At 33.5% G+C, this 25,000-nt stretch overlaps 3 protein-coding genes across 3 annotated transcripts in view; 1 reads left to right on the top strand and 2 right to left on the bottom strand.

The window, feature by feature from the left end:
* tpcn1 (two pore segment channel 1) overlaps positions 1-1,845 on the bottom strand; it is a 31,173-nt gene extending 29,328 nt beyond the window's left edge. Inside the window, exon 1 of the mRNA XM_056457657.1 lies at positions 1,338-1,845. Coding sequence (XP_056313632.1) covers positions 1,338-1,416 — 79 coding nt within the window. The 5' untranslated portion in view covers positions 1,417-1,845. The remainder of the gene's footprint in view (positions 1-1,337) is intronic.
* A 245-nt stretch (positions 1,846-2,090) lies between these two features.
* Positions 2,091-6,980, top strand: iqcd (IQ motif containing D). The gene is made up of 5 exons (XM_056456888.1): positions 2,091-2,173; positions 3,961-4,590; positions 4,668-4,901; positions 4,979-5,050; positions 6,693-6,980. Exons 2-5 carry the CDS (start codon positions 3,970-3,972, stop codon positions 6,972-6,974), a joined length of 1,209 nt encoding a protein of 402 aa, XP_056312863.1. The 5' UTR covers positions 2,091-2,173; positions 3,961-3,969; the 3' UTR covers positions 6,975-6,980.
* Positions 6,981-8,891: 1,911 nt separating this feature from the next.
* Positions 8,892-12,849, bottom strand: cfap73 (cilia and flagella associated protein 73). The gene is given in 8 exon segments (XM_056456778.1): positions 8,892-9,185; positions 9,325-9,406; positions 9,921-10,078; positions 10,620-10,841; positions 11,964-12,013; positions 12,016-12,367; positions 12,452-12,563; positions 12,742-12,849. Coding segments are annotated over 8 exon segments (1,146 nt in total). The 5' UTR covers positions 12,816-12,849; the 3' UTR covers positions 8,892-9,089.
* Positions 12,850-25,000: the final 12,151 nt, after the last annotated feature.

Here is a 25,000-nt window from a genome sequence, read left to right as displayed (position 1 = left end):
CTGTAACTTTAATTTATTAATAACATTATTTTAACAATTTTTTTAATTATCATGTTGTTGTTACATTTCGGGGAAGGTTGTTTATTTTTATCTGTTTTTCAAATTTCATGAACTGGATAAATACAAAACAATAATCGAACACAAATACATCTAATTAAGGCTGCACGATATTGGAAAAATCTAGCATCGCAATATTTTTTATTTTGTGATAAATATTGCGATATGAATATAATTTCACCAGATGACTTAATATCTCTATTTGGAAAGGATTTATAATGTTCAATTGGGATGATTCTGCAGTGGGACTGCATCTCCATAAAACCTAATAAACAATCTATAAATTTCCCAGACACATTTTGGTAGCAGTTTGTGCTATTAGCAGTGTTGTGAGTATTTTCATGCATGTGTTTAGCCAATGATTGATGAATTGATGTTTACTATTTGCATCTCAATAAAATCTAATAAACATTATATAAACTTTTTGGGATCCCCCAACACATTTTCATTGTGGTCTTTGCTATTTGCAGTGCATTTCTGTATTTGCACATGTTGTGAGTATTTTCAAGCTTAACAAACTATAAATACAATCAAGAAAAAGATACAACAAAAATAAAGTGTTTTAGCATTTCCCAAGTCTAACAGTATTCAAGTACAGTAATTGAATAATAAAAATAAAAATAATTCAATAAAATGAATCATTGTGAAAGTCACAAATGTTACAATTTCTTATGTCTAAATGCTTTTAAAATTATGTTACAATTCCAGGCATCAAAAACACATGCAAATGATAAATTATAATACAAACTCAACATTGCATATATCCTGCGATGTGACTATTGTGAATGATCACATTGCCATATCGATGCTGAAACGATACATTGTGCAGCCCTACATCTAATCCTATATTTATATGTATATAACCATACAGTAAACTGAGCATTCATTACACATCGCCTTCTAAATATTGCTTGGATGCTACAGAATTAAATAAAATTGCTGACATTTTATTCTACTGCCTGATTCAATTGTCACTGATTCAGTTTTTAAACAGTCAAACAAACCCTATTGGCTTTATTCAGTTGTAATAGTTCTAATTGTGTGTAAAAAGCTAGATATTCTAAGTTTAAATGCATATTTTAAGGGCTAAGGCGGTCTCTGACATCTCAGACTCGGGTGACAGAACTCATGAAAGCTTCTGCGCACACAACAGATGTCAGATCAGTAGAAGAGGGCTGATGGGTAAAATCTGCACTGGCCTGCACACCACACAGTCCAGCTCTTCATCAGAGCTCAGGTGCTGCTCTGAATGAAGTGTAAAAGAGGACATATGTACTCACTCTCATCCTCCTCCAGCAGCCCGCTGCTCGCATCGTCCCAGGTCAGGATGAGGGGCACGTCGTCGTCCCCGTCCGCCATCCCGCAGAACCAAGACTCCGCGAGAGGACCGCAGTTTTAGGGGACACGGAGAGTCTCTGCGTTCAATAAAGTGACCTTTCACTGCTGCAGAGAAACTTTAACAGTGCTCCGCTACACCACACGAGTTACAGAAAAGCGAGTTACTGTCTCCGAACGCCAAACAGAGCGAGTTTATGCTAAAATGTGTATTAAAACAACTTTAACGGTGCATCTTAAACGAATCATGGATAAAACCGAACTGAGTCTGTTTACGTCATTGTCATCGGCTTATATTAAAACACTAACAAAAAGGCAAAGTATATGACGACTTTTCTAATCAATAAAAAACGCATTTAACTTTAAAAAGCAGAAAAACGCGATTTAATCGAGTTTCTAACATTATAAACACAAGACCCGCCGCCGACAAGCGAAAGAATCTGCTGCTACGACTTTTTTACGACAGTGTCGTTTTTTGGGAGGAACGGTGAAACAGCTGAAATGTCACAATAAAAGCCACGGGTGTGAAAAGATTTATTACATTTCAAATACGAATCAATTCTCTCATAGCATAAGGTTTATGAATCAAATGCCGGAAAGCTTCATAAGCATACATGTGTTAAGTAGAGTATTTTATTCTTTGATGGACTGGGAAGTTTCTACGGAGGGTTGAAGATCAGAATGTCTTGCCAACGGTTGTCACAGCAACTGGTATAAATAACAACAGTTTGTGTTTGACCGTAAGCGCAGACAGTTTTCTACCAGCAAGAATAATAACACGGTAATGTATGGAAAAGGGTGATTTTTATGCTGCTGTTGTTTTAATTTATTTTAATGCTGAACTAAGGTGTTCAGAGACATTTACCAGCCTTTTGTTTTTAAATTCCGGGGAAAACAGAACAAACAATAGTCATGGTTCCTTATTATTTTTATTTTGGGGGCAACCAAATAAGAATTTTCGAAATTTTCTCTTAAACTTTCTTTTCGGTATACAAAAACTAACCTTCAGTGTATCAGGGATATTTTTAAAATAGCCTAAAAGAGGCTATCTCCAAACCTTGGGGGAATGTTCGATTTACAATATAAAGAAACTATAGCAAATAATGAATGTATAACAAACAACAAATATAACAAACAACAAACAATGACAACAAATATAACAAACAAATATAACAAACAATGAATGTTCGGGGAGCGCAAAATCAACATTCCCTGAACAAACATGATCTCACGAGAAAACGTAAGTATTTAACGAGTTCAGTCACATTTAAAGGACTCGTGGTACCCAAATCCGCCCCTAAACCCAACCATCATTGGGTGATGTAGGGCCAGACAGAATCTGCGGACATTTTTTGCTATTTCTGCGGAGAATTTTGTAAAAAATCTGCGGATTTATGCAGAATGATTTTAGGAGTATCATAACTAATATATAATAACTTATAATATAATAACTTAATATAAGAAATAAAAAATAATACATTTTTAACTTTTATTTAATGCTTACAATGAAAATCAAATTAGATCAACTTATTTGGAAAACAAAGTATCTCAAATAATATGTCTACTAAAAGACAGTAAAAATTACTTTAAAAACTGTATTGTAAATAAATAATATGAATATTTTCATATTACTTTCATTATATCACAGTAATTATTTATTTAATTATTATTTATGAATGTATTGTGAAATTAATTTAAAAACTGAAGAAATATAAATTTGCACACATTTCCTCAAGTAAATACATAGACTCAATGATGGGCTAAAAATCTGCGGATTTCTGCGTGCCAGATTCGGTGTGGGCCTTGTGATGAACAAATCGTACTAAATTGTATGAATTAAATCGAACAAATTCATACGAATTAGCCACAAAATCAAAAAGTTACGAATTGCCTTGGCATTGCGACGGAACATTCTGTGGACCAAAAATTGTTACCTTAAGTTTATCACATTAATCTTGTTTTAAATGTTTTTAAAATCATTGTTTTATTAGTGGATGACATGGTGGTGCAGTGGGTAGCGTTGTTGCCTCACAGCAAGAAGGTTGCTGATTCGAGCCCCTGCTGGGTCAGTTGGCATTTGTTTGTGGAGCTTGCATGTTCGCATGGGTTTCCTCTAAGTGCTCCAATTTCTCCCACAGTCCAACACTGAAGAAAATTATGTCTGCAAAACTGTTGCAAACAATTTATTTGTGTTGAATTTACAAACAAATTATATTGAATAATATTTAACATAGTTTATTTGTTTAAATTCAGCCCAAACAAATTGTTTACAACCACTTAACGTAAAAAACTTTAGTAAATCCAAGGAATCATCTTTGAATTTTTTTTTTTTTGCAATAAAACCATGCGGTAGAGCTGAATTGAATAAGCCAAATTGGCTGAAGAGTTCCCAGTCCGGTTTATTCTGATGTGGCGACCCCAGATTAATAAGAGACTAAGCTGAAAAGAAAATGAAGTTGGCAGTTCATTCCACTGTGGCGACCCCTGATTAATAAAGAGACTAAGAAATTGAATTAATTAATGTTTAATTAGTGATGTCTAAATATAATTGTTTTCTTTTATTCAAAGCAACCTGTAATGATGGACGTGGATGCTGCCACCATTCCAAACAAAACAAACCCAGATTCCCCAAAGACCATCAACCCATCCAGGAAGGTTCTATCATGTCGGGAAGCAAAGCTCATACTGGGGGTACTAGATGAGTGCATTCATCAGATGGAGACAGCTGCTCTTCTTTCCACTTTGCTGAAGTCTCCAGAAGCACTTTCCCCGAGCCTGGAAGAGGAGGTGGTGAACGCCCTGAAAGAGCATCAGAAGCTTGAGGAAAAGTACCAATCTATAGCTCTTGGTGGAAGTCCTGATCAAAATGAACTGCTAGAAGAAAAAGCCAAATCAGTTAAATTAGTACAGGACTCCTTTCGTAAGATCATCCGGCTGCTTAGGGAAACTCCAACCACAAAGGTAGTGCTAAAACGGCCAAAACCAAACACAACAGGAGAGATGGGGTCTCAGAAAATTAGAAATGGCCTATGCGAATTGAGGGAGGTTGTTTTGGAGAGGCTGCTCACAACCCCTGCAGAGGAGAGAGAAAGCAGAAAGATGATGCTGGAGGTCAGTCAGCGTCACTCTGCCAACCAGAAGCTCATCGAGTCATTGGAAAAAGAGGTTGCCGAGGCAAATAAAAACAAGGATGCAGAGGTGAGGAGCACAACACCTCATCCAACATCACCCACCATTTCTTTTTTTCTTATTGTTTGTCTCTCACTCCTATTTAGATCTCCACTTTGAATAATAAAGTGCTTCAGTTGAGGCGCTCACTGCATCAGATGGGAAAAGGGTTGGAAGAGTTTGTGGTGCGAACTCAACAGGACGCCGAGAAACAGAGTCATTCAGACAGGAAGACGTCAGATGGGAAGAGAGCTCGCATGCAGCAGGAGGCAAGTCAACTAAGAACTCAGCTTAATAATGCGATCACAGCCAGCAGAGAGAGAGAACAGGATCTACGAAAGGTGTGCACATCCAAGTGTCGTTCAGCTAATGATATATGCATGATTTTGTTCCTAATGTTGCTGGATTTGCTTTGCAGAAAAAATACAAGGAGGAAACAGAGATTGAGAACTTGATCCAGAAATATGATGCTGAAATTGGAGAGAAACAGGTAGGCGGTAATGTGGCGTGACCTTGACTGATGTTTGCAGTGTTGTTTTTAAAAGTATTTGCAGATACTGTTCAAAGGTTTGGAGTCAATTAAATTCTCTGATTTTCACTGACTAAAAAGTTTCAATGACCCGTAATCAATAGAAAAAAGGCAGTTGTTATGTTGATCAGCAAAATATTGCGATTCTGCAATTGCACGCTATAAAGAATGAGCTCGTCCTGTGTGCAATACCTTCTAATCAGATAAAAACAAGAAAGAAATAAAAAGGCAATGAAGAAAAGCATAACCATAAAGATAGGCAAAACACTCTGAACACAATGTAGCAGCTTTGGCTGCCTGTAACTTTAATGCTAGTTCTTCCTGCCCACCGTTTCCACGTGCCTGTGAGAGTGTGCCTTAATCTCCAGCTGCGTCAGATAAACAGCACAGTGACAGACATGAAGGAAGCAGATCTCACGTAACGTTTGTGAGAAATACTATGGTAAGAACTTTCCCAATGAGTATTTGATGTATTTGCTAATTCAAGCTTTTCTGCAACGATGAGTCACACACAATGTTCCAAAGTTCACGCACACACACACACAGCCAGTGCGCGCTTTCAACTTTGCACTGTTTTTGCACCCAAATGTGACAGGATACACGTTAATATCCACTGCTATATGGATATCTGTTATGTTAATGTAAAAAATAAACCTAATTTTACATCCACAAACCGGGATTGAAGCGTCTTCTTTTATAATTGTACTGACATGCGGTTGTGGTGATAGTAAAGACAGTAAAATCGCAGTAATTCATTACAAACATGCACTGTTTTAAAAAGGTTTTAAACTTGTAAAACTCATTCTTCATCACATTTGATGATGATTGATGATCACAGCGAGCTGAACAGATCTTTTAATCCCGGTTGCTTTGGGCATGCCCTGTCTTGTTGATATGATTATACAGCACTTGTTACTGCGGAGACATGTTAATACGCAGCTTTCAATCAATTCAGTGGGCAGAGAAACTGCACTCCTACATCATGTTGCGGTGGACCTCAAAATGGGAGGGATTTGGATCCTATTTAATTGTCAGGAAATTTTGAAAAGGAGACTTATTACTTAATATCACCCCAATATGACTGTGGACACAGTATACCAAAACACAGTCCTGTCCAAACAGCTTCCAAAAGTTTATTTTCATCATAGGTGCCCTTTAAAACAAATGTGTTTTAAATATTTGTATCCTCAAGAATGTTAAACAGAACAAGTTTTCAGCTGCAGTATTAAAGGTAATAATAAATTAGCACCAACACAGCATATTAAGATGAAGTGTGAAGGATCATGTGGCACTAAGGAATGGAGTAATGGCTGCTGATAATTCACCTTTGACATTATAAAAAATAAATGCTTACAATTCTAATTAAAACAGGGAACAATTTCAAATTTTTATAGTATTTCTACTTCCCAATATAATTGTTTTACAGTACTTTTAATTAAAAATAACATAGACTTGATGATTATGAGACTCAATATGCAATTAGACTATCTACTTGTTGAAGTAAATGATAGTACTGACGAATCACCTTTTAGACATCCTTATTACACCTCTTATCTTAATCATATGTGTGTTTATGCATGTTTTTTTGCATGTGTGTGTTTAGACAGAGTTGGAGGAAATGACACGGATGCATGACGAAGATCAAATGGAGCTGACAGAGCTGGAGAAGCGCTTTGACACTCTGGACCTGGAGTACTCACAGATAATGGAGGAGCGACAAGAGGCTGAGGAGCTGAGGGAACAGCGGGAAAGAGAAAGGCAGATACAGAGTCAAGCTGCCACTGTCATTCAGGCCTACTGGAGGGGCTTTTGTGTGCGCAAGGCCAAGAAGGCAAGCGCTAAGCCCAAGAAAGGAAAGAAAGGAAAGGGGAAAAAAGGGAAGTGAAAAAGAGATCATTATTATTACACTTATGTTAGATTCAAAAATAATAAAGCCAGCTGTGAGATTCTTTCAGTATTCATGTGTATACATTTACATTACAATTTGCCCATATTTGCCCCATATGAAATGCCAAATCATACCGCACTTATAGCCAGGCACAAATGTGGACCATCTCCAGAGTACAGTACGTCACTTCTCAGACATTCTACCAGCGACAAGCTCTGATTCAGCATGCTCAATTGGCAAAAACAAGCTCTGACTAATGCCAGCAGACACCAACAGGGGACACACTCACTCAACAAAATACAGAGAAGTGTCTGCCGTCTGTCGGTTCAGTTGAGCTCAAGAGAGTCAATCCTACACTTGGCAAAAGTCAGTCAGTCTGCAGAATTTGGGCAGTCCAATTTTATATAAAAACACAAAGATATGCATACATACTATACATACAATTTTGGAAGAAATAACAGCATATAATTATGGGATTACATTCATTCATTTATTTTATTTTCGGCTTAGTTCCTTTATTAATCCGGGGTCGCCACAGCGGAATGAACCGCCAATTTATCCAGCACATGTTTTACGTAGCAAATGCCCTTCCACCCATCTCTGGGAAATGGGAGTAAATTTAAATGATTATTTTGTGTGTGTGTGGATGGAATGCAAATCCAAAAATTATGATGCTTGAAGGGTTAGTGTGCCCAAAAATGAACATTCCATTTTTAATTAATTAACCCCTTATGTTGTTCCAAACCCCTGGGACTATCAGACATCTTTGGACACACAAATTAAGATTTTAATTTAGGTGTTTTTTCTCTCAATCACCATACTCAGTAACAGTCATGACATTTAAAGTCTAGCAAAAAAAAATTTGCTAAAACATTTCATGTGACTTTCAAAGAACATTTTTGTGCACAAAAAAAAACTATAAAAATTACTTTGTTTGACGTCTTCCGTGTCAGTTCAGAGTGCGTGTTTTAGGGTATCTGCAGGTTTCTAAGAGTGACATTTAAGACTTTTTTTTAGACCATTTTAATACCTTTCACAATTAAATTTAAGACCAAATGTATAGAGTAATTTTATTTGTAATAAAAAAAAGCACACAACCAATTAATTACTATCCAAGCATTCATTTGTTTGGGTTTCACCTATTTCATTCTGGGTGACAATTAGACATAGATTTCAAAATGGAAACAAAATCTTCATGGGGTCAGTTTAATTGCATTTTTACCACATTCATTCATTTATTAATTTTCTTTTCAGCCTAATCTGGGGTCGCCTAGCAGAATAAAACACCAACTTATATGTTTACGCAGCGGATGCCTTCCAGCCACAACCCAACACTGGGAACAGATTTAAGACATTTTAAGACTAATTAAGGCCTTATTTTGTACTATGGATTGTACAGTAAGTCTTTTTCAAGGATCTGTGAATACCCTGGTGTTTATTAGGGGCTATATGAGGTATTGTCATTAGTGTCAGCAGTGTGATACACAAGCATTGCATTGCCCACAGTAAATGTGCACCCTGATCTGACATGGAAGTTATAGGCAAATTCATTTTTACAGAGGGTTTTTTAGTGCACAAAAGTTTTCTTGGGGCTTTGCATGATTACAGTTTAATCACTGAAGTCACATGTATTTTTAATAAATTTTCTGGACTTTGAATGTTTCGGGACCCTTGCTGTTCATGGTAGGCCAAATAGCTCTTGGATTTCATCTAAAATATAATAATTGTGTTCCGATTCCGAAATAATGACAGAATTTTCATATTTGGATTACCCTTTAACTGTGTTAACTATAGCAACATTCTTTGGCATCTTGGCAATGTTAAAATTAACAAGCCTTGTGAAGACATGATTTTAATTAGGTATTTCAGTCTTGGAGACATTATGGCTGCATTTAAAAACTGAAACATGCTGCCTATGCATGAAACATAAAGACTTTTGAACCCAGTTTCATATAATTTGTAATTAAATTAGAAGATAAATAATTATCTTTTTAATTTCCATACAGTCTCACTACAGTCTTTTGTTTTGTCACATGTGTGGTCAGTGATGATTTTTATTTAGCTTATGCGTATCTGTCCATTTTCACTGGATATGTCTTCAAAGCTTGGAGATTAATCACCAATGCCATTCTCTTCTGTTCGATTTGGCATAATGTTGAAATTTAGATCTTCATTAATTGCTTCCATAAGCTGAAAATATTTCTGAATCTGAAAGGAAAATGACCAAAAATGAGCTATTTACCAAAGTATTTCTTGCAACACCAAAAATAAAAAACATCAGTTTGTGTGTTGAATTTTATCACACAACTTTTTAGACCATTACTGTCACGGTCACCAGCAATCCAGCCTGTGCAGATCGCTGAAGAACTACAAATTCGTCACTTCCAGAGCTGCCAGATCCTATAAAGCTGCCAGATCTTCCAGGGATGCTGACAGGGGAGATGAGGATCTACGTGCAGTTTATTGAAAGCTTAGTCAGGCAGGCAATGGTCAAACAGGAACCAACAGAAGCATCCAGGTAATCCAAAAGAATAGTCAGGGTCACAGAGGAAGAGATCGGTACAGACAGCAAACAACTTAAAAACATTAAACAAGGCGATGGTAAAGAAACACAGCAAGGTAAGACAATGGTGTAACGCTTCAGTAAAGTTACAGCTGAACAAGACTCAGCAAAGTCTGTGCGTGTCTGTGCTGTTTATATGATCTGTGTGTGTTTGCAATCATGGGGGATCTCGAACAGGCGTGTGAGTGAAGTGCATGATGGCATTTGTGGTTCATTAAAGTGGCAGATTTGTAGTTCTTCAGCGATCTGCACAGTGACAATTATGTTGTTTTATCTTAATTTTACTTTGCTTATCAACAAACATATCCTAATTTTCACTATGAACAACAAACACCTGATATATTCATGGTTGCCAAATATTGAATTACTGCATTATTTACCATTCCAACTGCTTAAAGGTGTCCTCAGTGTGCTCAGAGATCTTCCTGATGTAATGTGTAATGATCATTTGATAAACGTTACGAATGGTGGTCTTTAGCTGAGCAAATTCTAGCGTCTCCTTTGCAGCTGTGGTTTGGAAGTGCTTCAGTTTTAGCTCCTGTAAAAAAAACAAATAGTTTTAATTTTCTAAAACTGAATTGTACAGAGGTGCCACAGTTTTATCTGTCTTCTTGTAAATGGACATTAAGGGGGTAGTTCTCTCAAACATGACAATTCTCTCATCCTTTACTCATCCTCAACTTATTCCAAACCAGGGGTGTCCAAACTCGGTCCTAGAGGGCTGGTGTCCTGCATAGTTTAGCTCCAACTTACTAACACACCTGCCTGGAAGTTTCTAGTATACCTAGAAAAAGCTTGATTGACTGGTTCAGGTGTGTTTATTTGGGGTTGGAACTAAAATATGTAGGACACCGGCCCTCTAGGACTGAGTTTGGACACCCCTGTTCTAAACAGTTCATGGTAAAACAATATTTACAATTTCTTTTTGTGTGTTCGACAGAAGAAGGAAACTTAAACAGGTTTGTAAAAAGTGGATAGTAAGTAAATGATGACATAATTAGCATTTCTGGTTGAACTATCGCTTTAATACATTTACACTCTGTTAGCTGGTATATGTGTGTGCTCATATATGCTTTTACCCATTTGTATGCTTCTAAGCGAATGCTGTCTAGTTGTGTCTGTAGCTGGTGCAGCTGGTTATTATAGTGCAGAAGAACAGTTCGCTGTTTATTTATGTATTGCATCAGTTCCAGCTTTGTTCTTTCTCTCTCCTTCTCCAAAACTGTCTGATTTTCTAGAAGTTCCTTGTTGATGGACTGCAGTGCTTGAATACGGTCAATGACTTGGCAAGGGTTTTCAAACTCAAATGTCATAAAAAGAGAGAACAAAAAGACAAAAAAGGAAAAAGGTGGCGTTATAATGAGTGTTAATAATGTTAAAAAATGAGATTAAAACAAAACTTAATATTCATTCCTTCATTTTCCTTCAGCTTAGTCCCTTTATTCAGGGGTCGCCACAGCAGAATGAACCGCCAACTTATCCAGCACATGTTTTACACAGCGGATGCCCTTCCAGCTGCAACCCAGTTCTGGGAAACATCCATACACACTCATTCAAACACATACACTAATAGACAATTTAGTTTATTCAGTTCACCTATAGCGCATGTCTTTGGACTGTGGGGGAAACCAGAGCATATAGAGGAAATCCACATGATCACGGGGAGAACATGCAAACTCCACACAGAAATGCCACCTGACCAAGCCAAGCTCGAGCCAGTGACCTTCTTGCTGTGAGGCGACAGTGCTAACCACTGAGCCACCGTGTCAACCAAAACCTAATATCCTTATGCAAATATTTATAGTTACAGAAACTAAAAATGCACAGAATGAGACTGGTCCAAATATTAATATATTATTTAAAATACAATAGATGACAAATTAAAATCTGCTATTCTGTAGTGTTTCCCAACCCTGTTCCTGAAGGCACACCAACAGCACACATTTTCAACCTCTCCTTAATCAAACACACCTGAATCAACTCATCAGAACATTAGAAGAGACTCTAAAACCTGAAATGAATGGGTCAGATAAAGAAAACATCCAAAATATGTACTGCTTATCAATATGTGACAGGATTTCATTTCTATATTTCCTTAAATGATTTTAATGTTTATTTGTAGTTTGAGCGCTTATACTTTATTACAAATAAGTGTATATATGATACAACAAACCTATAAGGATCAATAGGATAAAGCTTCCTGTCTCCCAAATTTCCAGAATACATTGTTCTGTAACAAAACATTCCCATTCTCTGTAGAATTTTGCTATTCAAAGCTAACCATCTTATGCTGTTAATAAGCCTTTTTGCTGTTTAATTCAGATAACTGTCAATGAGCAGAAAATCTCACTCTTCAGCCAAGCCTGGGAAAGACCTGATGGACTGCAGAGGTCTGACAGACTTCAACAACAAATACAAGCTACCTTTCTGGACATTTTTGCAGCTCTCTCGAGGAACTCTTGGTAGCATTTGGCTTTCCGACACGTTCTTCCAGCAGCTCTTTTCGTGCCAGCAGGACATCATTCTCTGTCTTTAGCTTCTGAATCTCCAGTTCTTTCAGTCTGGTTTGAGCTCTTTCTGCCTCTGCTTTCTTTATTGCACGTAACCGCCTGGCATCATTTTCCTTGTATGGAGAGAAAGACATTAAAGTAGAACCAAACCCCAAGTCAGTATAAACACACCATCCATTGATAGATGCAGTTGTTTCAGAAAGTTGCCTTGCTTGCAAAAACTTGTTATATTGCAGTAGGGAATTCTTCAGTTTCTCCTCTTCCTTTTTAATGTTCTCTTCTCTCTCTCTTAAACTCTCCTGTTTCATCTGCATCTCCTGACAATGACAGAAGATAAAACATCATATTGATTTAAAATGTAAGCGTAAATGTAAATAATTACCATACAGATACTGTACTACCTCTTTATGGGCTTCCAATGATCTGCTCACGCACGCGCTCTCCTCGCGCGCCTCCAGCAGTTGCATTGCGGTTGTTTTCATATCCGTCAAGCCTTCATGTTCGGCCTTATTTCTGAATTTGAGAAGTTTGAACAATCTCTAAGAACATGAACTTCACTCTAAAACATCTATATCCGCTCAAACCAAACTTTGACTACAGTTAATTGCACTTTAATTACACGAAACCTACCCAACAGCACATTGTCGGTTCTACAAAAGCACTTGGAGTATAATAAATCATATTTACTTACAACGAGAGTCGTTCTTCGAAAACCAACCGAAAATAATCCTCCAAATTCATCTTTTCGGCCATACAAAAGTTCATTGTAGCGTGAACAAACTTTCATTCTGCGCGTGTCGTTTCCACAGCAACAAGATGGAGGTGAAGTGTTTTTCTCTGTTGCCCTCCAGTGGCAGATTAGTTTCAAGTTTGATTTCTTAAAATACTGAAGACTGCTGCCCTGTTCTTCGTTATTGAATAAATAAAATTATTTCAAGTTGTAAATATAATTTATAGACATTCCAAACCCAGACATTAGTAAAACTATACACAAAGATCTGAAATATTAATATGTCTATTTATTGTGGAGTTGATATGCTGGTTTTGGGGTTTATTAAAACTGTGCCTTAGTGATGTTACTGAGTGTGAATGTTTATTAATATATTTTAAACATCAAGCAACTGCATTATTAGTATTTTATCATCATCGTTGTCATCATTATTAGCCTATAGATCATTTCCTTTATTTATTTATTTGTTTATTTATTTATTTATTTATTTATTTATTTATTTATTTATTTATTTTTATTATGTAAGAAAGAACATTTACAAATATACGATATGAACAAAGAGACAAAATGGTTGCATAAATAAAATTCTAGCAGATTAAACAAGTTTAAATGATTTACACCAAGAAATAATTTTACAGAACATGCAATATAATTGTTAGAGTCTTTTAAGGAGTTCACATAGAAATCAAAATCCTTTCTGAAAATAAAAAAGCAAGGGTGTTTCTTTGAAAACTTAAATTAATGGATGTAAGATTTAGCCAGAAACAGCAATAAATTAATAATAAATGTACAATGACAAGTATCTAAGTTCAGAGAGAAACCAAAGAATACAACGTTGGAAATAAGAATTTTTTTAATAAAATTGGAAAGGTCAACCCAAAACACTTCACAGTAAGTACACTCCCATCATAAATGATTAGTGTTTCATCATGAGTACAAAATGAGCATTTAGGGGAATATTGTTATTAAACATTTAGCTAGTTTGGTATTTACTGGGTGGCAATTATGAATGATTTTGATTGAGACTTCAACAGCTTTATTAGATAAAATATGTTTTTCATAAGAAGCCAAAACTGTTCCCAATCTGTTCCCAATCTGTCACCAAATATATTATTCCAAGAACCTATGCAAGCAGGTAAAGAGATCCGAGAACTATTAATAACTAAGTGAATATCTTTGTTTGACACAGAACTGAAAAGAGTTTGGTCAACAAAATGGTTTGTGCTGTCAAAAATAAAAGAAACTAAAGAACCTTCAGAGCCAGATTTGACTAAAGGTATAACACAATCAGAGATGGGGGGGGGGCAGGAAAAGAAAACTGATGCATCCATTTTTCATATGAGAAAGGGACACCAGTCATCTAAGAGCTAGCTAACTAAAAGTATATTTTTATTAAATCGGTTATTTAAAAAAAGAGATTTATTTTTATATAAAATATTTTTATTATTCCAAATAAAATATGTACGAGAAGAAAAATTATAATTATATGTAAGGGACCAACATATTAAAGCCTGTTTATGAAAACTATAAGTTTAATGGTATTTTAGAGATGTCAAAATTACAGCGCAACAAAAAATGTAAACCTCCAACCGAGCTAAAAACATAATTTGGAATAAAATTCCAGCATGATGTTTGGTTGTTAAGTTTTTAACCACTTAATTTTATGTGGTGATGTCACTGGCCCATAATTTTGATTAATTTAACTGTGACAAGAGGCAATTGAATCATATCTTAAGGTTAAAACAGTTGTTGTAACATTATTTATCAATATTAAAAATTTAAATTAGGAAATAGGTTTGGACCATTGTTATTGTTTACATCCCTCAAAATGGTCTATAGGCTACTACCAAAGTAGACCAGTCCATTTAAGGATTCTAAAGTCTTTGCTACTATACTTCAAATTGGTAAGACATGATTATATATATATATATATATATATATATATATATATATATATATATATATATATATATATATATATATATATATATATATATATATATATATATATATATATATATATATTTATTGTTATATAAAATAGAATCATCTTAATTTCCTATGCAGCATTATGGTGCCAAAAATAACAAAATATTTTAAACAAACGCAAACGGAAAACATAGCCTATAACTTTCTGTTAGGATATTAGCAAATTTTTCGGACATTAACCATAAAAAACACAATGCAATTTAAGCACAAAACACAGCGTACAAAAAATTTTTAATTTCTTCATATCAGTAGAACACATATAGCCCACTTTTACGGATTGATTAACATTTATGAGACATTTACAAACCAGTTAGATGTCTTCTTTGCTTCTGTTCGTGCCCATAATGCACTTTGTTGTCCACATCATTAGAATTTAATTCATATTTTTATTGCTATTTAATGAATAATTCAACTGGAATAACAACGTGTGGACACAAAAAGAGACATTTTAAAGATGCCTAATGGACTTGATAGGATAAATTCAAGTATGTTAAGTGTTTTTATGTGTTTTTTATCCCTATTGTTTTGCTGCGCGTGTCCAGACCTTCATTTATTTTTCATAAACATGTTTCTGTCTCCTGTCACCTTCTCACCTAATGCATTAAGGCCACGAAAGCTCCTGTTGTCCTGGTGTGGAATTAGTAGAAATGATTTTTAACACCCATGTAAATGTCTAAAGCTAAAAGAAATGACTCTTACTGTTTTTCTCTCTCCCAAAAGACATTTATTTCTTTTATATCTGGCTCATGCCTCTTATAGATTGAAAACAAAACCCATTAAACTATTTTTGTGTGACATAATTTGAGTCATAGCAAAAAGTTTGACTTTTTAATACATTTTTAATCATTTTAATTATTTTAAATTTGATTCTTTTGATTCTTTTAATTTTCTTGTTATGTAAAGCACTTTCAATTACCACCGTGTCTAAAATGTGCTATATATAAATAAACTTGCCTTTTTAATTAAAATTTAAACATATTAAAATTAAATTTTCTTATTTTTTTCTTAAATCTATTGATTTAAGCCATTTTTTGTTTGTCTGTGCAACATGAATCATACAGTGCTCAGCATATATAAGTACACCCCTCACAAATCTATCTTTTAAATTTTAATAGGAAGCTTTACAATATTATACATTAGATTAATCAGTATTGAAGCCAAATCTGGAGCTTATCTAACAAAATAACTTACGATAATGGTCTAAAATCTAGCACACCCAAAAATATCAACTACACATTTAAAATAAGAGCAAAAATCAAGAGAAAATGGAAACAAAAAAAAGGAAAAATTTAGTTGAAATTTTGTAGGTTGCAATTTTTTTACAATATTTTGCTTGAATTTATTTGTATTATTTTTCAATTTCTAAATATGATTAGTGACTAAAATATTATTTTAATAAATATATCTGTTTAATAAATCTGCTTTGTTTAAATGCACTAAAATACATTGCCTATATTCATGGAGAAATGGATACAAATATTTATTTTTAAAATGGGCTCTACTCAATTATGCTGAGCATTGTATATATAGTCTTTATATGAAGTTATAAAACTAAATTTGACTATCAAATTAAGATTTTAATTTAAAAGTGAGCAAAAAAATAAAGGACTGGTCAGTCAGCAGTGGTACAAACATTGACCTTCACTATAAATCTGCTCCTATATAAACAGAATCTCCATGCCTGACCTCAAATCTGGACAGAAAGAAAAAACCCTTAAAGAAGTGCAACCCCACATATCAGCATGCTTTTCAGTAAACGTAGATGGCATCAGTTCAGTGTTTGTCTCTCTATTGTCTTCACACATGATCGAACACTGAACAAGCTGAGGCGAAATTCATTATTCAAGAGCAGAAAAGCCACTCAGTGTTCAGGATGATGTTTACCGGTGCTCAGCGTTTGTGAGAAGTGATCAGACACTCAGCTGTCTTGCTGAGCTGGGGTCAGGGAGCATTGTTTGTTTGTTTGATTGTTGTAGTGCATCGTTTAGTGTGGCGAATCGTGGGCTTGCTTATGGGGGGTAAACAAAATCGAACAAGAATGCTTGAGTGAGGGGAGAGAGAGAAGGAGAGAGAGAGAACTACAGGTGATGCAGGCCTTGAAATGAAGTTATAATTCAGCCAAAAGCATAAATTCTGTGGTCATTAATTATTCTATTATGGAGCTGAGTAAATAAAAAAATACACTACAAGAATAATTGATGTGGTTTTCAGTTTATTGTTTTTGAAATAGGTTTCTTATTGTGCTGACCAAGAATGCATATAATAAAAATAGATGAAAACAATATTGTAACATTATAATGATATTATAATATAGTAATATATATATATATATATATACAATTTATAACAACAATAACAGTTTAAAAAAATGTTTCACATATTTTTTATATAACTAAGTCCTGCGATGCATTACTACATATGACTCCAGGATTCATGTTTTAATGATGGTAATGCTGATTTGCTGAATTTTTTATTATTTCTATCAATGCTGAAAGATGTTTTGCTGCTTTTATTTTTGTGGAAATTAGTAAAGTTAAGAAAGTTGAATCCCTTTGATACATTAAACAGATCAAAAGTGATAGTAAAAACATTTATAATATAATGTTACATTAAGAATTTATTGTTCTTTTGAGCTTTCTATTTATCAAAGAAAAGCGTTTTCATAAAATATTAAGACATTTTTTTTAAATCATTAACAACATTCTAAAATTATAATTTTTTTTAAATATTAATATTTTTATTTTGACCTTAAAGCAACACAGAGCAATACAAAACATAACAACAATAACCATAAGGACCGAAAAGGCAAACAAAACAAAACAAAAAAAAGACAAAAGATAGAAAAAATATATATTAAAACCATTGTTACAGCAGTTCCTCCAGTTTATACATAGGTTAACATTGTTACACATATATTTCTGGGCCAGTGGGCACATGCAGGCAATGTGGTGATCTTGCAAACAATGACAGGGTCATACCTTTAAACTGTTATCCTTGAAATTTGACAGATAATTAAAATGCTTTCCAGGTGGCTTCAAAGCCAGCAATGCTATCAGAAAGATTGTGTCTAAGTCTCTCTAAATGTAAAGAGCTAGAAAATTCTGAAAGCCAGGATTTAAAAAGTAGTTTTGATGCCTTTTTCCATAGACAAAGAATATTTTAATAGCTATAACCATTAAATATTGGACAGCTTTTTACTTTAAAATTATTTGTATTATTTAATTTATTTTTTTAATGATATTCCTCATTATTACTGACTCCTTTACTAAAAACAGCTTTGGTAGAGCATAAGACAAATTTTTCAAATAAAACAAAACATAAATATATTAATTCATACATTTTCCTTTGGCTCAGACTCTGATTTATAAGAGGTCACCACAGCGGAATGAACCGCCAACTATTCCAGCATATGTTTTACACAGCAGATGCCCTTCCAGCCGCAACCCGGTACTGGGAAACACCCATACACACTCACATTCACACACGCACTTTTACACACACACACACACACACTCATACACTACGGCCAATTTAGTTTACTCAGTTCACCTTTAACGCATGTCTTTGGACTGAGGGGGAAACCAAAGCACCCGGAGGAAACCCACGTGAACACGGAGAGAACAGGCAAACTCCACACAGTAATGCCAACTGGCCCAACCGGGACTCGAACCAGCAGTGCTAACCACTGAGCCACCATGCCAACCCTTATATAAAATATATATTTAAAAAAATTATTATTCATAAATTTTGAGCAGTTGTGCATAAACATATTAGCTATGCAATATTAATTTAAATATGTGACCCTGCATGGAACACAAGACTAGTATATTTTTTAATATTTTATTTTTATATAATATATTTTGGCACTATGTTTGGCTTTTAAGCGATGCATAAATCTCAATTGCAAAAAATAATAATTAAAAAATATATACTTTTAGGATTTTGTGGTTCAGGGTCAAAATCTACATTAACCTACATCTTTGTTTTATCTATTTTGACTTTGTGTGTGTGTGGTCTTGTTTAAGTCATGCATTTTGTCAACAAATGTATTTGTATAGAAATTTAAATCTATTTTACAGTGTAGGTACAACAAAATAGCTCCTCTTGGGACATTCAAGACAAAAATGTCCATGAAACTGCAAGAAAACTGCAAGACAGCATTCTTTGTTACCACCATTTTGTCTGTAAAACTGTAACAATGTTTGTTTTAAACATAAAATGTGTAAAGCTTTGTCGCATTTTATTCATGTTTTCCTGTGAAGCAAATAATCTTTTTCCCCAAAGTTTCCTGTTTTAAATACTACTACAGGCCTAATGAATTAAAATGATGTAATTATAATTATGTGTGTGTGTAATCTACATGCAGACGTATGTATAATATCATCACGAAAGAAAAAAAGAGAGAAATGTTTTTGATGCGATTATAAAACAATCACTCAAAAACAATATTCTCTTTGAGGTCAAGCAGGAGGCCAAACATCTCATTTGGCTTGAACCATATTCAAGCAGACACAAAAGATGTAAGAAGGCATTTTAAAAAAGGTTCAGATTAGTGAAACAAGTGTTTGTGAAAGGTCAAGCTGTGGACATTAGGTCTCTCTCACACACACACATTCATACACGCGCGCGCGCGCACACAGACGCTGCATGGCCGGCGGTGCCACTCGTGGTTAGTGATATCATTATGGCAGTTTTGCGTGAAGGGATCAGGACTGTGTGGCTAATGGAGAGTGACAGTGGCTCCTCACTGCCGAAACACACTGCCCCAGAACATTTGGAGGTGGGGAGCCCCATTCACCCACACATCGCCAGTCTGCCGCACGCCATTAGCTCAGCCCAACCCTTCCCTCAGCCTTGTTTGCATTATTGTACACTATATTGATCAATGTAGATCATCAAACACAGTAACGAGAGTAAAATAAAAGATTTTTAAGAAAAAACATTATCTACTTATTTTTAAAAATTGGTTGAAACAACATTATTCTTACATTTTTATTCGAACAACTTGATTATTTTATGTTCAATCCACTTAAATTTGTAAAAATGAACGATTTAAATTAATATATTTGTGTTGGGACAACATGCAGGATTTGGATGAGTCTCAGCATTTTTTACAGTGCATCACATAAAAACAAGATTTTTCTTGCTTATTATTATTATTATTATTATTATTATTATTATTATTATTATTATTATTATTATTACTGCCAATTACTTACTAAATGAGTTGAAACAACACATTTCTGATGTTGTTATTGGGACAACTGAATTATGTCATGTTCAATCTACTTAAATTCATAAAAATGATCGAGTTAACTTAATATATTTGTGTTGGGACAACATGCAGGGTTTGGATGAATCTCAGCTCTTTTTACAGTGTTTTTAAATTAAAAAAAAGATTTTTCCTGCTTATTATTATTTTTGCCAATTACTTATTTAAAATGAGTTGAAACAACCTAACTTTTAAGTTTTGGGGGGAAAACTGAATTATTTTATGTTCAATCCACTTTAATTTGTAAAAATGAACGAGTAAACTTAACGTATTTGTGTTGGGACAACATGTAGGATTTGGATGAATCTCAGCTCTTTTTATAGTGTATCACATTAAAAAATATACTTTTCTTGCTCGTTATTATTTAATTTTGTTATTATGATTTTTTTTTTTTTGCAAATTACTTATCAACTAAAACAACAATTCTTGCTATTTTGTTTGGGAAAACTTAATTGTTTTATGTTCAATCTGTTTAATTGTTAATAGTTAACATTATCGGTTTGTGTTGGGACAACATGAGTGAATTATGTGGAACCCTGCATATTTTTACAAATGTTTGGAGGCTTAAAGGAATATAGTACCCTAAAATGCTAAATTTACTCTCCTTTTAATGACGCTTGTGTGGTTACACATTTTTATGAGCTTTTTTTTGTTGAACACTTTATAATTATGATTATAATTTGGAAAATGTTGGAAAGCTGTTGCCACTAGCATTAATGGTGTAGAACAAATCACATGAAAAAATATTGTAGTAACTTTTAGTAAACACTACATTGTTTTTAAACCATACTATAGTAAAGTAACTGAAGAGTTCAGATGCAAAAACCTCTAAGTGCCATCTGAAATTTTTTTCTAATATTTTTTCTAATATTAATATTTTTCTCAGGTTCCTATGTCTTGATTCAGTAATTTCACTTTTAATGCAAAGAATAGGTTATTTTCATCGCTTTTAACATGAAATAACTGAACATAAACACAAGAGGCTGAGAAAAATGCTCATTGTAGAAGAAAATTCCAGATGGCACTTGCATCTGAAGTCTTCAACTATAGAAAACCATATACAGTAAATTTATCTGTTATGGAAATTCTATAGCTGTAGTGAAATGCAACTAAAATAGTTATAGTAATATAAACAAATTACCCTATACACTTCGTTTTTATAACTACAGGATGTTATACTCAATACACCACAGTTTACTGTAGTAAAATCTAAAGTATACACTGTAAAAATCAACACTCAACTTTATCAAATGAAATGAGTGTAGTTAACTCAAAATTTACTAAAAGTTATTTCTACTCATTTGAAATATAGTTTTGATCTTAGTGTTGAAGGTAATGAGTTAATTAAATACTTCATTACTTCAGCTTAAATGGAGTAAGTTCTCAGTTCTCATATAGATTCGTTTTTTAACTCAAATTGTTTGTAGGATTCGGTTTCCTCAAATGGTTTGAGTTGCCTTAACTTATTAGGTTTTACAGTACTCGGTTGGTTTAAGTTCTCTTCATTTATCGGGTTTTACTGTGCTCAAATTGCTTCATTTACTCAAATGGATTAAGTTCACAGTATTCGTTTAGGATTAGTTTTTTAAACTTAAATGGTTTGTTGTAATCGGTTTCCTCAAATGGTTTAAGTTACCTTAACTTTTTGGGTTTTACAGTGTACAGTACTTACTACAATATATCTATTAATACTACAATATACATGCATCCTTCATTAACAAAGTGTTGTAAATACTATTATATATACCAAAATACCACAACATTTTGGTGTTTATTATGAGTTACTATATTATTCCAAACATTCATATCCCTTTAACTGCCCCACCAAGAAAAACTTTTTTGGATTGCATTTCTTAACTCCTATTTTTTTTTTCAACACATCCCATAACTTCTAAAGAAATCAACCTCTACCAAATGGTTGATATGTCAGTTTATGGTAAAAGTACCGGAATCAATACATATTCTATGAAAGGTGTCAAAACATCAATTTATTTAAAAATATAATCAAAATAAAACATTATTGAATACTAAATCATATTTATTTTTTGAAGTATGACATAAAATATTTCAGATTCTCACTTATGTTTTCTTGATTTTTTTACAATAAAGCCAAAATCAAGTGTAGTAATGCAACCGGATTATGTTTTTTTTTAAAAATATATATATAAACCAACAATGCTGTGTGTGTAAACCATTCTTTAAAACATTATTTAGATATTTAACAATGAATACTTCTTGTAAAGCTTAGACAAACAACACATAATGAATAAAATAAATTAAATTAAATTAAATTAAATTAAATTAAATTAAATTAAATTAAATTAAATTAAATTAAATTAAATTAAATTAAATTAAATATCTACAGGCACAGATGAAGTCTCAATAGACTGTTAAAGATTCTTCGGGTCAAAACAAGAACAAGAAAAAAATATAATATGAACACATTAGTTGTAAGCTGCACCCCTGCTATAGTATTTACTATATATTACTACTTCAGAAAATACTTTAGACATTCCCAACATTCAACAAATATTTTCCTGATTTTCAACAGAAGAAATGAACTCGAAATGCTTTGGAACGAGCGAATAGTGACAGATTTTTTCACTTTTGAAAGCTTTGATAATAATTATTAACAGTGCACTACAGAAATGACTGTTTGAATATGTAAAACGAGTTCATACTGCTGTTTGAGTTGGAGTAAAACTATAGACTAATGATGGAGTGTTTGTGTGGGGTCTGTCGAGGACTTTCTGTCTGCGTTTGCTGTAGGCTTTGACTTTGAGGATTATGAGGTCTCCATAGGGAACAGTCTTAGGATGACCTGATGGGGGAGGGGCTTCCATATGAGTGTTTTCTGGTCCACTAAGCAGCAGATACAAACACGCACACACACTCACACTGACCCGCACTCTATACGGCTGCTGTTTTTCTAGTAGTTAGTCTAGTAGTTATTGACGATTGCTAACTAATATGCTATATTCTCACCTTCATCCAAGTTTAGTTTGGGTTTTATGGATTAAATATAAACTGATATACAGTATTGAAAACAATGATCAGTGTTGATTTACTAATCATATAAAGTAATTGCATTCTTTGTAGTGGTAGCAAACTTTATTGTCCTTGACAGGAAATTTGTTATGGGCATCATCATATTGCTGCAGACATTCCATAAAAACAAACAATTAAAACGATGCAAAATACAGCAGCTACAATAAAAATAATGCCAATTAAGATAAACTCTTGTTAAATAAACCCACTGAAAACAGGTACAAAGGATTTCTTATATCAGTTCAACCCTACACTTAGGGACTCAAAAATGGGAAGCAGTTCATAATGTGGAAACAAAAAATGAGTTGGATCATTCAGCACCCTTTCCACCTGATTGAGGACACAATTCTCATATAAAAACTTGAGGATTAAATATTCATCGTGCCCAACAATTTTCCATCCTGTCTTTAAAGATTAAATGTTTGGTTAAATCCACTTTCAGTTTTCATATTTGACTAATTAGATTGCGTTTTTTTAAGCGTTAAAGTTTTGATATACTTTTAAAAAAGGAACTGAAATCTCCCAATTTTGATTAAAATATCATTTGATTAAAACATTTAAGTTAAAAATGGATAATGTAAAAACACTTAAAACATTTGCTTTCTAAATGATGAATACTTCTTGCAAAGCGGACACAAACAACAGACACATATAGATATGAAGAGTTCAGATGCAAAAACTGTCTGAAATTTTCTTCTAAAATGAGCATTTTTATGGGGCTCTTGTGTTATGTTCAGTAATATCACTTTTATGGCAAAGAATAAGTCCTTTTCCTGGTCTTTAAAGCGAAATATCTCAACATAAACAAAAGAGGCTGAAAAAAATGTTCGTTTTCAATGGTAATTTCAGACAGCACTTAGAGGTTTGTGCATCTGAATTCTTCATATATATATATATATAGTGCTCAGCACAAATGAGTATACATTTTCTATAGAATGCTTTACAATAATACATTTGTGCAAATATATTTGATTAAAGCCAAAACTAAAACTAACCTAACGACTTAAGATCACAGTCCAAAACTTAGTATACTCAAATTAATATATTGAGGAAAAATATTGAATCAAATTTCAATAAACAGAAAAATAAAGCGAAAATTAAATAAATAAAATTTGTTTTGGTGTAAATATAAGTTTTTTGCAATAACTATTTGATTGTAAACGTATTTTCCTTCTATTCCTAAATTTGTTCGGAGATCAAGCTCTTTTTTAATGGATATATCTATTTAATAAAACTGTTTTGTTTTGTTTAAATGCACCACAATATATTGTCTATATCACTGAGAAATAGATAGAAATCACTGATTTTCAATTTGTTTAAACATAGAGTTATACAATTTAAGTTTGTACAAAGATTACAATTGGTCTAAAGTGAAACTAGCCTAAGTTAAACCGACAATAGAGCCTAATTGTGACAGATGTAATATTGAGCCAGCTACACTCTCTCATAGGTTTTGGGCTTTTTCAAAATTAAAGGATTTCTGGCAGCTTATATTTAAATTCTTTCTGAAACATTAATACTTACAGTTGAAATCGGAATCTTAGCCCCCCTTTGAATTTCTTTTTCTCTTTTAATATTTCCCAAATTGTATGCAAAAGAGCAAGGAAAACAAACCATTGTTATATAGTGACTTGCCTAATTACCCTAACCTGCCTATTTAACCTAGTTAAGCCATTCAATGTCACTTTGAGCTGTATAAAAGTGTCTTGAAAAATATATAGCCAAATATTATTTACGTCATCATGGCAAGATAAAACAAATCAGTTATTATAAATTAGTTATTAAAGAAATGTGTTGAAAAAATCTTCTCTCCATTGAACAGAAATTAAGCAAAAAAAATAAACAGGGCAACTAATAATTCAGGGGGGCTAATAATTCTGACTTCAACTGTATACAGTATAAAATCTGAGG

Source organism: Danio aesculapii, chromosome 5 (assembly GCF_903798145.1).
Source record: "Danio aesculapii chromosome 5, fDanAes4.1, whole genome shotgun sequence".
NCBI classification, from domain to species: domain Eukaryota; kingdom Metazoa; phylum Chordata; class Actinopteri; order Cypriniformes; family Danionidae; genus Danio; species Danio aesculapii.
Note: the sequence above shows the minus strand (reverse complement) of the source record. Positions and strands in the feature narration are given on the sequence as shown.

Coding starts and splice junctions, on each gene's coding strand:
- iqcd (XM_056456888.1), top strand. CDS start 3,970: ATGATGGACGTGGATGCTGCCACCATTCCAAACAAAACAAACCCAGAT. Junction 4,591..4,667: donor ATAAAAACAAGGATGCAGAG/GTGAGGAGCACA, acceptor ACTCCTATTTAG/ATCTCCACTTTGAATAATAA. Junction 4,902..4,978: donor GAGAACAGGATCTACGAAAG/GTGTGCACATCC, acceptor TTTGCTTTGCAG/AAAAAATACAAGGAGGAAAC.